General features: G+C 37.5%; 1 protein-coding gene across 2 annotated transcripts in view; it reads right to left on the bottom strand.

Moving 5' to 3' along the window:
• Nucleotides 1–753: 753 nt before the first annotated feature.
• Nucleotides 754–17,525, bottom strand: part of LOC150108742 (pre-B-cell leukemia transcription factor 1-like) — a 457,214-nt gene continuing 440,442 nt past the window's right edge. For both annotated transcript variants that reach the window (XM_090416205.1, XM_090416206.1), the window contains 3 exons: nt 13,109–13,323; nt 6,265–6,360; nt 754–3,263 (listed from right to left, as the gene is read on the bottom strand). In XM_090416205.1, coding sequence (XP_090272331.1) covers nt 3,243–3,263; nt 6,265–6,360; nt 13,109–13,323 — 332 coding nt within the window. In that variant the 3' untranslated portion in view covers nt 754–3,242. The remainder of the gene's footprint in view (nt 3,264–6,264; nt 6,361–13,108; nt 13,324–17,525) is intronic.

Below are 17,525 nucleotides of genomic sequence, written 5' to 3'. Positions count from 1 at the left end.
CTTATACTGAATCACTTAAAAAACAATCTTCTCAGAAATTCAAGTTAATCCGCTTCACTTTTTGTGAAACCGTTTTCAGAGACCACGGTGACTTCTACGACGTACTTGACAACTTGTTAGAAGCTAAGTAAACAAGTATCACCGGATTTTTGAATGATTCTTATTGGTTATAATAATCTTATAACGTTCGTTGAATCAAAATCACATGGATTTTAATTCCGAGTAGCAAAATGTAATTCTTCTTCTTCTAATAACTTTATCAAGTCATTGAGACATAAAACCGAGTGAACAAACAGGATAAAAGAAACTTTAAAACCCGACCTCTAAGTATTCTTAATTCTTTTTGCACACATAACATATTATGAAATTCAAATGATGGCCTTGTCGATGAAGTGGTGTTCAAATTTACGTCACTGTTACGGTTTACTGATAGCATTAATTGAATCTGGCCATGGTATTTTATAAAATGTGTTCCAATGTTTCAACTTAATGAGGGATCACTGATCAGTGAACCGATTTTAACTTCTGCGATTGGAAAAAAAAACATAAATAAGATGGTCACCTTCGGCAAGCAGAGAACGGAGCAGTTATGAGGAATGCGCTACCATCAGATATCGATTACAGAATTTTTCCCAACGATGCAATGAATACGTATTTGTGAGAAAGTAAAAAAAAAAAATACTTAAATGTATTTCAATGTCTATTTTTAATTTTATGAATGTGCAGTAAATAAATGAACACGAAAAACGCATGAAAAGACAAACTATTTATTGTGCTGCTGGCTCACACAATCCTCCACTACTTCCAGAACCAGAGCTATCGTTGCGACAGCAGCGACATCTAGTCTACAGAGAGTGGCAACAACAGAGAACAAGACACACAAGAAACGGTCTGTACAAAGGCTCCGAGGGTAAGCCCCCCCTGAGAGCAAGAGTACCATCCAGTGACTCCTATCAAACCAGTAATTTACAAATTAAAACCGCTTCTGCAGTGGGCGTTTGTAACAAGACCCGATGGCGAACTCGAATTCTAATCCTAACTTTCTCCAGGTTTTTTTATTTGTACATTTTTTTCAATTATGATTCGCATTTATACACAAGGCATCAAAACCCATCTTAAATCTATATTTATCAGAAGCTCTTCAATAGTAAAACTACCTACATTATCAATAACTTTTACTACAGTGTAAATCCCTGTGTTGTTGTTCCTAAAAACATTAATGTACAAAACGTAATAAAGACATTTGTAAATACATTAATATGAGAACTCAATCCTATAACTTAAACAAATACAAAGAAGTATAAACAACAGCTTTACTGTAAAATTATTTTAATCTTCATTACGTAGTTCACTTTATTAAACGGCTCAAAGTTGTCCGTAGAGAAAGCCCATGTTTAAGTTACTTTGCATATTTACATTTACCTAAAACTACATAAATTGAGAAGTTACTCTTGATTCGTGCCTCTTCAAAGGACATATTTTTGAGGCTAAATATTGAAGGTCAACTTTTTTTTTCTTTCTTTTAAAAAAAAAATAACATTACAAAAAGGTTGGTGATCATTTCGAATTGCATATTGGGAACTCCAAGAGTAACAACCACAAGTACATCCTCGACTCTGGTTCACCAAATGGTCAACATAACAAACGCCATGGTCACTCGCAGAAACTACGCACCATACTACAACAGGTGTACATATATCACAACGCCACCTATTTCACCACCACCCGAGTGCTACCACACGTCATTCACCCAAATTTCATCCATCTGATAAGGTTTCCTGTTGTGTATTCTGTACAAGAGGTGTGTGCTAAAAGAAGTAATTTAAATATGGACTAGGTTTCTTTCTTTTTTTTTTTTTTTTGGAAAAATGAAAGATATAATACACGTTTCGAGTTAACCCATGATCTTTTTAAATGGCAGTAAGCAAAACGGATGTATACGTACTCCATTGGCAGTTTTTTGTTATTTTTATAACGGTGAAAAATATAGCCTCGGGCGAAGAAAAAAAAGTCTAATTTTTAAACCAAGAATGATATTCTTTTTTTTTTTTTCTCCCTAAAAATGAACACTAGTCGTTTCCTCCAATCGTAAATGAAAGTTTACTAGGAGGTTAATACGTACCCGCTCTAGTTTGATTGAATATACTGTCACAAAACGAACTCTGGGTATCGATTAGTTTTTTCCAGATTTTGTATCTACCATTGGTTACAGCGGACTAGGTATGGTGCTCAAAACAAACTCTGGCTATCATCTGTTTCGTATGAATGAACACTGACAAAAATAGTAATAATAAAAATAATAATAATAAACTATTCATTCTCGTTGAGCAATATCTGATAGTGTAGTGCCCTATCCCATCCCACCATCACTCACACATACACACTTTATCCTCGGGTGGTATCATAAACAGGTAGCGCCGTATCTTCCTGCCAGGAAGATAAAAAAAAAAAAAGAAGACCGTTTGCCTGCTTTGTTAATAGAATATCTTTTGAAAGAACCAAGAGCAAATACTTGGTTATAATAACACTATACATAGTCCATGATGGTTTCCTGATGTCCCCGGATGAAGATGCCCGGATGAAAATGTCCCTTTGCTGGAAAAACAAAAAATAAAAAACAAACAAACAAACAAAAAAAAAAACAGAAGAACCATTCGGACGAGAATATGGAGATCTTTTATAAGTGGACACTGGTGTCAAGAGTTTAATTCTTCCATCACAGCAAGGTCTTTGTCTCACCCCTCCCAAAAGGGCGATGTGTGAATACACTGGCCACCACCATGTTCTGGAGAAAGCAAAAAAGTCCGTTGTCGGTTTGCATCCAAGAGGCAGCAAGGGTGCAATGTATATGTGGGAGGAGACTGCTGATTTTTTTTTTTTTTTTTTTTTTTTTTTTGTGGGAGACAGGCGGGATCGGTCTCGTCTTCTAGTCCCACAAGTAATAGGTCAACCGGTATCCGTACCGAGAAGATCGGCTGCAGGCACAACCTGAAAAATGGTAACGACTGGTGACTCTTCCGACTTCTGTCGAAATTAATGGTCTGGGGGGGCCCGATACACGTGGCGCCGCCTGGTAACCACTAAACACTGTAACCCTGATGTTGTGCAAGAACAATGGTGGAAAATGAAATAAAAGTGCTCTTGAAGGTCGGAAAGGTTATGAGTGAAGTTCCATAGTTCAGTCCTGATTGGATGTTGAATCTTTCTCTGAATTCTTCTTACTGGCTGGCTTGTCAGCAATACTAGGGATGGAGTTCTGTAGGCTGTAGAGGAATAATAAAAAGAAAAAAGAACAACGTCAATTCAATTTGAAGTTATAACAATTCATTCGCAAAAACATTTTTAATGAGAATAATAATATTATCCAATAACTGCAAGGTAACAATAAAACACACGATGTATATAAAAAAAAAGAGCTAAATTTAAAGGGAACTGTTTGTTTTATTAAGCAATGAACTATGTCAGATAAAGGATAAAATTAATAAATGGAAAAAAAATACTAAAAGAAAGGATTATAAACAGATATCATTATTTTATGCTATCTAAGGAAAGATGATCAAAGGCTTACTTATATGCTCTTGACACTTTTTGCAGTCTCAAAGGTCAAACATTTTTGTCTATATTTATAATCCTTTCCTTTAATAATTTCAATTCCAAAGTTGTAACTTTTAAGCTCTTTTCTTCATTCATTAAAAAAAAAAAAAAGAAACTGTTCGCGAAGATTACTAATAAACAGTTGAAAACCATTATCATCGCATTGCTATCAGATTTTGAAGTCCATCATCTTCCGAAATGTGTTCGTTTGGATGTAAAGCACAAACCATTCTTAGATAATTTTATAGTTTTCCATCAGAAAACTTATTTTATAGTTAGATGCGATGCTCGCTCTTCTAAGTATGTGTGTCTCTTGCCTGTAGGTGTCTCTGGTGTACATACACTGCGGCCAGTTGGCTGCACGCTCTGTATCACTGTAACAAGAAAAGAGAGATTGATTTACGTTCAGGCGTCAGCATTCCTGTGCTCTCCTTTCATCACTGTAGACGAAAGCCAAACATAATAGGCGACATAAATCGTGACGACTTTAGTTTTCTTTCTACAGAGAACCCGAAGTAATTCTCAATGGCGAAAAATTACTGTAATTACTGACCATTATCGTAAAAGAGTTCAATTAATCCCAAGTAATTTAACAGTATAAATGTTATTTATATTTAGCAAGCCACTGCCTGGGGAAAAATAATACTCTAAAATTAAACTTATATGCATGACTATGGGGACGCATTCGCTGACGAGGCTTGTGTCACAGAAATGAACTGTTTCTCCACAAATACACGTAGCTACCATGGATACTTTATAAGACACTGCTGAAAGAATTTCTACGTATACATGGTCCACCTTTCCCTCTCAGAAACGTGCAACTACTAAGGGGGTGGTGAGGGAGGACATACGCCGAAGACAAGAGGGATATTTCGTACTGCGATCGAGGAGCAGATACGACACTTGTGTTCAATAAATTATACGAGAGAAATGAAGGGAAAGTTAAGAAATGGCAAAGCGTGCAGGGGTCACAGTCCCCGGAAACGGGTTTATTTCAGCGTTTCCCCTTTCGGTTATTTTCAGGGATTCGATAATTCCCCAGGAAATGGTGATTCATTTCGTTCAATGTAAAATAATTTTATACACGTCAATCAATGCGATCAGAAGAAAGCTGGTCTCCTCTCGTTTCCAACTTCTTCCACTAAGCCAGAAATGTTCAACAGCAGCGATATTAACTGCAGCAAGAATACAAAAGTATACTAAGGAATACCTGCAAGTATAATAATGTGTTTGCATTATTTTAACCACCTCCCCTCTCCTGATCCCTTCCTTCATTCGACATTACTTCCTTCTCGTGCGTTAACAGGTGAGAGGCCTGAAAAGCATCTCACGTGATAAGTAAACAGGAAAAATAAGAAATCTTATTCTGGTCAAGGGACAGACTTCAAAGCTCTTGTGAATATGATTGGATTCTTCAAAATGATAACCTATAAATGCCATAAAGTTTTGATTTTTGCCATTTTAAAATAAGAGTGAAAACTGCCCACTTCCGGTTTCACAAAAAAAAAAAAAAGCGACCAATTTTAAAAGATATTAAAGTTCGGAAATTGTACGAAATTACTCCAGGAAATGGCGATTCATTTCAGTTCAATGTAAAATAATTTTATACACATTAATTATTCTATAAACTACTACTGACTGGTTACTGTAAGGTACAAAGTTCGCGTTCAGAATTATATGCTCCTATTTTTGAAAAGAATAAATTTTCAGGACAAGTTTTTCGTTCTATCATTCTCCCATCAGCAAAATAACAAGTTCTTATGCAAATCGGCATAACACCGCTATTTCCGTGATGACTTGTTTACGAACTGTTATGTATAAATCTATCGAACATCAGTCTCCGTAAGTGGGCTAAGGATCGTGCAATTCACAACCCTGTTCCATGAAACCAAAACACGGCTTTATTCAAGCCACATCGAGCGTCAATAAGCAGGGGACCGTCTCAGACTGTGCGATGAAGACCACATTAGCCACAGAATGGGAATGGATGACCGTGCTGCTTAGTTTCGAAAATATCCTACAAGTAGGATGGATTTAGCAAAACATTCCTTCTTCTTGCTTTCACGGGATTTTCTGAACTACGAATACATCTCAGAATACCTTTGGCGTAACAGCATTTTATTCCCGAGCTCCTCCTATTATGTATTCTACACGCTAGGCAGGCATACGCAACTTCTTCAAAGTGGAAAATCAAATAATTAACCTAAAGGTATATTTGGGGATTAGGATAACAACATTTAAAGGAATCTGCACAAACTATTCGTTGCAAATACTAAATAAATTATTGCATATTCCTTAGGGGGGGGGGTTACTAGTATAAAGAATGGTATTAGAAATAGTGGTAGACTTTATATTAATTTTTGAAACGTAATGTTAAGAAGATTTTTTTTTTAATGCTGATCTGTTAACAGTCAACATTTTTGTTACATGGCGTGTATGGGAAGATTAACAATATCGATAATGTCGAAAACAATCGCTGAATCCACAGCAAACAATGATTATTTTTCCAAACTTAGTTGTCATGGTAAAGAAACCGAACAACAACTAGCTGTCCTGCGTACATTGAAGTGTTTTGTGAGAACCTCTCAGAACGTGTTACCATCTATCATTTAGTAGCAACGTATTCGATGAGCAGCAAACACTACAAACACATGGGAATATATTTCTTACCTGGTGCATGGGGTCGTACATCCCCGCTGATGACTGCGGCGGGAGTCCATCAGAATAACCTGCAGTCTGTGCGATGACGTGCCTCAAAGCACTGGCCTACAAGAAAAAAAAAAAAAAAATCAACATCTTAAATGTACGATAAACAGATTATAATCTTAATTAAAATGAAAAATATAATATTTCCAGTTTTTTCAACAGAAAATATATGGCGTAAAATTGGAAACAGGGGAGTACACAACGACTGTCCTGCCAAAAAAGTCTTCTTCACAGTACGACTAAATTATCTCAATTCTTGACTTTATTATTACAAATATCTCATGGATCCACCATCTGCACACTCATGGGATCACCCGGCAATTCTTTCTCATTAACTTGCCGTCTTCATCTACGCTTCACGCACTTACTCATAACCCATATATACAGTTTACAGAGATGGCTTCTTGTTCGAATCTCTTTCCTCCTTCAACCCTTTTGAAAAAATATCCCGGTATCCGCATGTGTAAGCTCCTCTTATCAATTATATGTCTCAATCATATCATTCTCCCTCCCCCCCCCCTACGAGTTTGCGTAGCGACCAAATGTGTCCGCAACAGATGTGATCTAAAGTAATAAAAGATCTAAAGTATATCGCATTGGTGGAACCGTACTCCGGGAGATTGATGAGGCCAGGGATTTGGGAGTGTTGGTGGATAGGGAATTGAAGTTTAGGGGGCACATTGCAAAAGTGACTAAAACAGCTCACCAAATCACTTGGCTTCTGAAAAATACTTGAACATGCAGAGACAAACAAGTTGTTGTTCCTCTGTATCGAGCCTTGATAAGACCCCATCTGGATTACTGTGCCCAGTTATGGGCACCAGGGTTTCTTCGTGATGGGGAGGAAGTGGAGAGGATCCAGAGACGAGTGGCCAAGATGATAGCAGGTCTGTGGAATGAACCTTATGAGAACAGGTTGAAGATTTGTGGGTTGCAGAAATTGGTCGATAGGCGAAGGAGGGGTGATATGATTGAGACATTCAAATTACTGAAGGGTTTCTATAAGATTGATCCAGAAAATATTTTTGAAAATATGACTGGTGGTGGGAGGACTAGGGGCCATGAATGGAAGCTGGGCAAGAGCATGGTTGACAAGGGTGTTAGAGCTAGGTTTTTTACTTGGAGAGTAGTGAATGAGTGGAATAAGCTTCCAGAGTCTGTTGTGGGTGCTACGACCGTGAATGAGTTCAAGGCAAGGTATGATAGATACTGTGTCAATGTCGAATAGTTGTTCTTGACATGATGTTGGGGGCCTCCCTCGATGAGTCTGTCGACTCCTTGGAGTTGCCCGGAACAATAATAATAAAGTCCTATGTGAGTGGAGTAATCACTTATATTTTTAATGTTCTTCTCACTGTTAAGGCGTTCTTTGTACTGCCATGGGCAAGATGTCCATCCCGGAAATTCAACTCCCTATTCAACACGCCAAGATTTCTAGATTTTTTTTTTTGTTTTTTGTTTTCTTCATCATATTTCAACAAAAACACTAATGGAACTGAGGATAATGTCAATTGCAGAAAGCCCTCATGCAATGAACAGAGCCACTCCGGCATTTGTTTTACTCACCATAGAGGCATTATTTTAAACTTCATCTATCACAACTAGTTTGGATTTGGACACATGAGGATATTGTCACATACTAGCAAAGCAAAGAGAAAACGAAGGGGGGAGGCTGAAATGAGAATAACAAGAAAGGAAGTATTTACGAATGTCATCAGAAGAAACTGACATTGGTAGGAGACACGACAAAAGGCATCGATACAGCTTGTTAAAGTCTGGGTCATCGTGTGATGCTACCAATAAACAGTGTTAATCTGGAAAGACTAAGTCTCTAAATGAAGACGACAAAGCTAGTCTCTATCAGCCTCTTTACTTCCGCTAGTTCTCCACCCACGACAAAAAGAGTAAGACAAGTTAGGTCTTGAGCCCTAACAACACTAATTCAATGACCAAACTCACACTGCAAGAAAAACTGGCAATTTTCTGCCCATTCAGCTGGTCAGTTGTGTTCCTAGGAAGGACGATTGGCACTGGCGACACGCTTCGAAAATCGGATTAAGTTCCGCTAATGAGGGCAGAGCCAGCCACTTAAGGTGCAGTAGAGGTGCTTGAACAAAAAAGCCCCGGATAAGGGGGACGCATGCGCACAATGTGTTCAAACAGAAAGAAATCATTTAGTGAGAAAAAAAATGGGGGTAGGAAAGTTCTTTTTTTTTATCATCTTCCCCCACGAAAAATATCACAAATAATTCTACTCAGAATTTGATTAAGAAAGATTAGATTAGATTAAGATTAACGTACTAAATAATAAATTTGGGAATAATCATACAAGTTTTAAACAGAAGGAAGCTTCTTTTAAAAAGTAGCATTTGCCATTCCACAGGAAAGACTCCAATTTCAATTTCATGCGCGGACAGTTTGATCAAGCGCTATCACAACAGAAACTATGGCAAGATAATTAAAGTCATCGCACTTGAAACCCGCAGTGGACGAAATACAAGTGCTCCAAGCTCAATGAAAGCTGTCAAGGATTTCACCGATAGAGTTAATACTAAAGTATTAACTCCATCACTGGTTGAGCACCAAGATTTCAACTCACCAGAGATAAATTGTCCCTGTGGGCGGTATTCAAGCAGTGCCAAACGAAAACTCTTCCTAAATGTCTGAAACCTCACGTGGGAAAGTATTCTGCACGTAAGTGACGTTTAGTATATCTGCATAAAGGTTTCTAATTCGGTATGTGTAATACTTGGTCATGTGCGTCACCACGTGATCTAGGCAACTATTTAAGAACGCTGGTGGTCAGTAATCGCCAATAGCGTTGATCACAATGAGAAAATCAAAGGATCTTTCGGAGTTTGATAAGGGGCTTAATGGTTAATGTAGGTGCCCGTCTGGCTGGAGCCACGATTTTGAAAACAGCAGAGCTCACTGGTTTCTCAAAAGGTGAGATATCCTGGGTGTTTAATCAGTGGATAAATAACCAACATTCCTTCTAAGAGGCGTAACTGTGGTAAAAAAAAAAACTGTGAGGAACGAGATCGCCGTCTCGTGAGAAGGCTTTTACTGACAAAGAGAACTTCCTGTGTGTGTGTGTGTGCAGCAATTGACCGAAGCATTTAATGAGGCAGACCGATATTTGGAACTATGAGCAGGTAATTGAAGAGGGTCGGTGTTGGCAGTAGCACGCCTACACGGAAACCACTGATTTCTGCGAAGTTTCTAATATAGTGGCCAGTATGTGTATATAAGCATACGCACATCTAAAGAAGGCAGGATTTCGCCATGATTTGGATATATCCTATCTGATAATTGCATGCTTCAGGCTGTTCTGTGTTTCGAAGAAGGGAACTCAGTTACTTGGAAGAAAAACCCAAACACGCGCACTTGAATAGCCCTTATGAATATATAAGAAGAAAACCCGATGTCTGGGCTTAATGAGCTTTGTACGTTGATACAAAGTTAACATAATAAATCATTTATTATTCCAACACATCAATGCCAGTAACGTGGTATTAAAAGATGACAATTTTACATATAACGCTCGACCTTCAGAGCCTGGACAATTATTTTTTTAGAATGGTTTAATATTTGTCTCTGTAAAGACCAGAAAGAATACTTTGCAAGATAAAAATTATCCTTCGAAATTCTTCTTATGAATACAGTCTCCAAATGCTGTTGATCTTAAGAATATTAACAATTAGTTACGTTTAAAATATTTTCTACGGAGAAATTGTATTCGATTTATTGTCAATCTTTAAGCATCTATTACTTTAACTGTACGTGGAAAAATATCGAAATAACAATTCAAACGTGTTCATGCGATCTGACTGGTTATTTGCGAGTTGCGGCAACGATAAAATTATCTTTTCGACCATCATAATCGAGCAAATTGTTCGTATAAATCATCAGCCACAGTTGCATTAAATCGTCTAATTAAACGTGTGCGTTTTCCAATAAATACAATAAATAACCAAATTAGAATCAGAGCATTTTCCCATGGAAGGCAGAAGAGCCAGCAATCCTTTAATGAAACAATCATAAAAGAATCATATCCTGCACATCGCAGGTTATAGTGGTAGAAGTGGGTGATCTCCGGCAAGCAACATGTCGGAGACCTCTATATAACGCAGAAGATAGCCATCAACATAAACAAATTAATTCGACACAGAATTTTTTTTTTTTAATTTATACACTTGAATACACGCAGATTTTTTGTTGTTGTTAAGCTTTTAGTGAATCTCACCCACGAAAAGCTGAGGGTGGATAAACCCGAAATTGTGCTCACTCCAGAAGACCCTGGTCAGACAACCAGGCCACAATCCTACTTGAACTGTATGTAAGGAAATACGCTTAACATTACATCAATCTTAGGTTTGTAACTTGTGAATTCAGGAAGGCGCTATGTCTTAGACCTTTAAGAATTAAAAATAAATAAATAAAATAAAATAAAAAAACTAAAGAAGCACTTAAAGAACTATAATAGCTCTGAAGAAGAAGAAAGTACACAAGGAAGCTTTGTTTTTATTTTCTTTTGTAGAATTCGAAGATGCAATACAAAGCCAATATATTAATACAAATTTATCACAATGACAATTTGTAAACGTTTATTTGTTTTGTTTTTTTGTCATAAGTTCTTCAAATTTCAGTTCCTCACTCTCTTGGGATCCCAATTTACAGAGGGCTCTCCCTCTCTTAATATCATTGGTTATTGAGCAGGTAGGGTACTGAAACACATTCTTATTTTATCGGCTAAAGTGTTTCTTAATATATTTTGTACGGTTTATAAAAGCACAAAAATTGAAGTCATAAAAAATATAATTCGTGTAATTTCTCTTCGCTTTATTCCATCATAATCGATGGTGTGGGATTTTCTTTTTAAGCTAATCCACAATGTACTATTTTTAATAAATTTAGTTTAATCCTTTATCCAAGTATAAGCAAACAAAGTTTGCACCTGAAGTATCTTCAGGACTGAGGCAACTCGTGGTAAAGGTGGACCAAGCTCTCATCACTCCTTGTCTTAGTATCTCCCATAATGCAAAGCACATCTCCTTGTGGGCATGTATAATGCTATGCATTAAGGGAAGGGTCATAGTGCATAATGCATAGCATTATACATGTCCACAAGGAGATGTGCTTTGCATCATCGAAGATATTAAGACAAGGAGTGATGAAAGCTTGGTCCACCTTTACCACGAGTTGCCTCAGTCCTGAAGATACTTCAGGTGCAAACTTTGTTTGCTACACTTAGATAAAGGATTAAACTAAATTTATTATAGTCTAACCAAGTGGAAAAAACTTCCAGTACTATTTTTAAGGCATCTTACATTCTTCAATATTCGGGTACATCTTGCTAAGATACGGGGAGGAAAAGAAGGATAATAGAATCCTGAAGGAAATCAGCATGCCTGTCCTTTAAGAGAATAAAGATTTTGTTCTTCACGCTTTAACTAGTTGTCCTGCTTTCTCTTTCTGCCTCTCTTAATGTAGCATTCGTACAATTCAAATTATTCAAACTTAGTACAAGAAACCGATTTGCAAATCAGGACAACTATTGTTCCGATAATTATTATTATTTGCTTTGATTTATAATCAAACCGTGATGAAATCCGACGAACATCTTGTTTCGAGTAATTGTAAATCACCGACGCCTTCACATCAAGCGTCTGAGAGATTTAATAATTACCAAATTACATATGTGCGAGGAAAGGGGGGGGGGGTCCGAAACTTACGCTACACATAATGAACGAGTAGTTTCGTTGGCCCACCGTTGCCTTCTTTCAATTTGACACTTTCCCATGATGGAGAGGAGGTTTGCATGTTTACTCACATCTCCACCTTCCATGTTCTTACTGAGTGCGGTACGTTTTCTCCCCTCCTTGCTTTGCGAATGTACAGAAATATCACGAGACTCGGTATTCGAAACATCTGCGTCTGCCAATCGCTTTAACATTACAGTACTTCAGTAGGTAAAATGCAGGCCCACTTTCCTGCTGTCAATCATCGTCAAGTGCTGCGCTCTGATAAGAATTTCTCCTAATGGCACAGAGAATATTAAATCTATAGGTGTTTATGGAATGGAGACGAAAACCAATTCTTTACCTCAGGGTTAAAAGGCGTCAACCAGGTAGATTAACCGTAGAATTAGATTTACTTTTCACTTCAGATAACGATTTTGAATTTCTCAGAATAAACTTAATATTCGGGATAGTTTATATGCATACGGCAAAACTTTTGAAGCACCGAACTTTGCTTTAAAAATAAAGTCTCATAAAAAAACGTTTTATCTTCAGATATATAAACAGTCGGCAGTTTGAGTGGCTTACATTTCGTAGGAAGCTAATTCTGTTTGCAGACCGCTGCGAGTGTGTAGAAGTTGCTTAAATTAAAAACGGACATTTTGATCCACTCATCCAGGGGTTACAATTCGATGCATGCAGATTCAGAAAAAAAAATTAAATGAACTCTTTATATAATTCATTATTCATGGGTTTTTTTAATTAATTAATTTTTTTTTTTTAGGTGGGGAATAACTACTATAGATCGTCAGATGAATTTGAACTAATCAACTCTTGTCTTGTGTTTCGAAAAAAAAAAAAAGATGCTGGTTGCATCTTTTTTTTTTCCCCTTCACAATTTTTTTCTCTCTAGCCAAACAAATGTGAACTATCAAGTAGTTCACATAAAGTCAAGGGATCCGGTTTGCTTGAATTTTCTTTGTTTCATAAAGTTTATCAATATATATATATATATATATATATATGGCAAGCCAAAGTAAACACAAAATATGAAGGGATAAAATTACCTGCGATTGTACGTTAGCTCCCATCGAAGACACTGGCTGATAGGTGTCGCCACCATTTATGGCCATGCTGTACATGCCATCCTGAGGTGGTGCAGCGCCAGGTGGAGGGGGCGGACTGATCATCTGACCAGGGGGTTGACTCTGTGATGTTGGCACCATGTTGTACGGAGACGACCCCGCAGCTGCTGGAGGTGAATAGCAGTCAGTGACGTAATCTGACGTAATGAAAGAAATAATCAATTAAAGAAAAACGTGCAGTAAAGAAATACAAATATAAGAACTAAAAAAAGGCATTTGCATATTGATTAGAAAGACTACAGGCAGTCAAAAAAAAAGCAGCAAAACAGCAACCTCTTTCTGGATAAATTAAAAAAACAGCAAAGAAAAATAATAAAACACAGAAGCGGGGGTAAGAATGCGAAAAAAGAGGGGTATTAATGTCGCCACGCTAAAAGAAAGTCGGTCACATAAAAATCTAAGAACATCTCATTAAACCAGCTACACAAATGTGTCAAGTGTAATGACAGGCATTTTCTCTTTTCAAAGTCAATAAGCGTCCCCTTAGAAGTCCTCAAATATTAACTTGGCATAATAAAAAGCATTTCAGACAGATTACAGAACAATTTGCAGAGAGCAGCACTTATGTGGGGAGGCGGCCGTGGGTAGCAAACACGTCACTGCAGGTGGTGTACATCTAAACAAACTCACTGCTTAATGACAGGAATTTCTCCTCCGCTTTAAAGGTTGCTTACTCAGTGGAGAAGTGGTCATTTTTTAGTTGTTAGTAAGAAGAGGCCCTAATTGTGAAAAAACCTCGTTTCTTTCAATGACAAGTATTTCAATGACGGGTAATTGACATTAGCAATGTTAATAGGAACTGAATGACAAGTGTGCGCATACCAATGTAACAAACCGCTTCTTACAAGAAACTCATGAAGGGGAAATTATGATAATACGCTCGCAAAGATGAGTGAATTGTTTCTTTTTCAGGGAGTTGACATTTTCCATTAAAATTAGTACAACTCTTTATAAAAATTACAAAAATTTGGGTTATTACGTCATAAAATTAGATAATCTGCTCATTAATACTTCCATTACTGCATATGTCATTTTACGGGGAATTTTATGGCGAGGAGAAGCAAAAATTGCAACTTAATAATTCCGAAACATTGTTTTCGTATGAAGGAATGAAACAGATTCATTGATTTCTTCATTCATTTCTTTTAAGAAATGAACGGTACAAAAAGTACAACTCATAAAGCCAATATTTATGTGCGTTTTTTTAATGCGATTCCTACGCACAAAATGTTTAAAGCTATATAGTACATTAGCGGGTAAGCTAAGGATTCTTTTCCTTGGAATATTTTTACAGAAATCCTACTCTAAAGACCAAGCGAGGCACTTCTTCAAGGTATTTCAGACCTCTAAGAAGTGGCCCCAATGGGGTGATGAAATTCATCTCCCACCTAAAAACAATCACTGTGGGATTCGAACACGTAGCTTGCTGGCTGAAGAGAGGATGCGGTAACCAATTGGACAAAAAGTCATTTCTTATTTTATATTAAAAGTTTGGTTCATACTTCATACGATCATGTTACATCTTCGGGTAGAAATCATTGTCAATGACGCAATTGCATTAGCGAGTACTTTAATTCGGACGCTTCTTTCCGACATGGTTCTCGTTCGAGATATTTTACTTCATAAATTAATTAGATTCAAATCACAGAAGTGAACACTACATCCGGGACTATATTGTCAACAGTATTACTTCAAATCACCTCTAAAAAACAAGTAGAAAGATGTGGAGTATTATTAAAAAATAAGTCTTTTTTTTGTGGACAAAACGCGACCAGGTGGTATCCTTTGAAGAGCATCGTGGTGCCATCTGCATCAGCTATCCCCCAATAATGTGAAAACGATCTTAGGAAACTTTCATAATCGACATAATACAGGGTGTTTCAAAAAGAATGACCCGGTTTCAAAGAATTATATTTATTTATCGTGGGGTCCCGTGCGTCCAATCCACCGCTACGGCAATGTTTCGCTTAGAAACCGACGAACTTGGAGGTTCCAATGTGGCGGTGCTCCGTCTTGCTAAAAAATGTAATCTTCAGATTCTTCACTCAGCTGTGGAAGTGGCCAGTCCTGTAGCATCGGGACATTCTTTTTGACTACAATCACAGTCGTCTTCAGGTTTTACGACAGTGTTTAGGCCTTCAATAAGCAGACTGACTGTCACACCTACGAAATTCACCTCTTCCCTAAAGGCATTCATAAACATTGTGCCCATGGTAGGATTTAAATCCGCAACCTATTGCGAAGAGAAAATTGGATAGCCAAGGTAGCGAATTGTTGATTCTTCTCCTTTTAAAATTTCTAAGAGGACTGGAAAATACAATCATCACTCGTTCCAATATTCAGTTAGCTAAAAGATATTTTGCTTCCATCCTAATGCATATAAATTCCATCCTAAAGTCTTCCTGATTTTCATGCATTTGTTGAATAAAGCATTTCTCTCATTAACGTCACAATCTAGCCACTTATATAAAGGTGCGGTTTGTCCAACTTTAAGTGGGGAATGAAAACAGTAACTTTGTTATCAATGCCTATAGTAAACTGATTTTATGTAAGCGTGAGCATCATAGAAGAGGTTCTCTCCTCCCCACATCTAATCCGAAATCAACCTACTCATACTGCTTCGTACAAAGTAATTATTTGCAATGTCTGGCATTGCAATAATTTGCAATGTCCACAGCAAAACCAACAGCCTGTTTTTGTTCTATCGCTAGTACTGCAACACTTTACTTCCTCGTTTATAAATTCCCAACCGACTCTTAGGATCCCCTCGGAGCGTGTGCAAACACAAATATGTAATAGACGAAATCCTGTCTCAAGGACTTCTCCGTTCGTCCTTGTACATGCTACGCAGCTATACTCACGTGCTATTAGCATGTGTCGTTTCGCAGGACGCTCCTAAAACTTGTCATCAATTATCCCGTGTAATTTCCGAAGCACATTTCGATAGCCATGATGATAATTAAAATTGTGACGGTGATAACAAACCAATACAGCGCACTTCTCCCTTTGTATCCGTAATGTTGGGGTGCCCTTTGAAGACATGAAATAATTGCAACTTTATCATTCATCATCGAATGCGATTAAAGAAAAAAAAAAAAAAACGCATGCACCCCATTCATTCACATTCGGACACGTGTAACGAGTTGTAAACGCACTGTGCCCACCCCCATCCTGCCCCACCTCCTTGCACCTCAAGTTTCCTTAAATTTCACGACTCGTTCTCTCCTTACATATCAGCCCTAAAGAGGAACGAGAGCACAGTTCAGGCATGAGATCAAGGAAGTTGGGGGGGGGGGGGGGAGAGAAGGGTGGAAAAAATAAAACTGAGTAGTCAGAATGGGGCAGAAATCTTCCAAGTTCCCAAAACTTCTTAAGGCAAAGCTTGTTTGAAACCCAAACAAATGTCATTGTCTTTTCAATCACACAGATTGTTCCTCCACTCGTCCACCAATGACGGTACATCCATCACCCCGAACGGAGAAAACAAGGAAGGGATAGAAACGGGGGAAAGAAGGGGGCAAGGACATCTTCGGGCATCTAAGAGAGCTTTGCACCAAATCCAATCATGGAGTAGAGCGGGTTGCTAGCCGACAGGGACAAAAAACAAGAACGAGGGGTCGAGAAGAAAACAGGGGGACATTCAATAAGTAATAGTGATCGCTACAAAGAGACCGGCAAGATAGAGAAACAGTTGAAACACCAATTACGAACTAAAGAAACAGACGACTTAAAAAAAAGAGCAAAAAAGAAAAAAAAATACAGCCGTGCTCAGCATAACAACATGCGAAACGATCAAATTTCCAGCTGCCCTTTGGCTTCTTAGGATAAATTCGTAATTGGAGACGTTCGCAAAAATATTAGTAATCTCCCATGCATGAATTTATTTTTTTGAAGATAACAACAAAATGCGTTTAACTGTTTTGAAAATAAGGATAAGAATCTATAGACTGGGTAATTAAACTGATGAAATAACAAATTCAAAGAATTTGTTATCTCATTAATGCCAACCCTTGTATTAATATGACAGAATAAAGTATCTACTCGGAACGTAATACTAACAGATTAGATTCCCTCTCATTTACTGACGTAGCTCAGATCAAAGCTTCATCCGGGCATTTGGGTTTTCATAGCAACCATTTAAACACACGATTTATTAATACAAGTTGGTCAAAATTGTCAAAATACAATGCTAAGAAAAATAACTCAGAATATGTAACTAAAAAAAACGAAAAAGCAGTTAGGCAAATAAGAATTCGAACAAAAGAAAAAAAAATGAAATGAAGTAAAAAAAAAAACTTTTTTTGAAACGCGAATTAATTTCGAAACATGAAGCACGCTA

This window comes from Typopeltis vanoorti, chromosome 3 (assembly GCF_054136105.1).
Source record: "Typopeltis vanoorti isolate ZY-2024b chromosome 3, IOZ_Tvanoo_1.0, whole genome shotgun sequence".
Lineage (NCBI taxonomy): Eukaryota > Metazoa > Arthropoda > Arachnida > Uropygi > Thelyphonidae > Typopeltis > Typopeltis vanoorti.
Note: the sequence above shows the minus strand (reverse complement) of the source record. Positions and strands in the feature narration are given on the sequence as shown.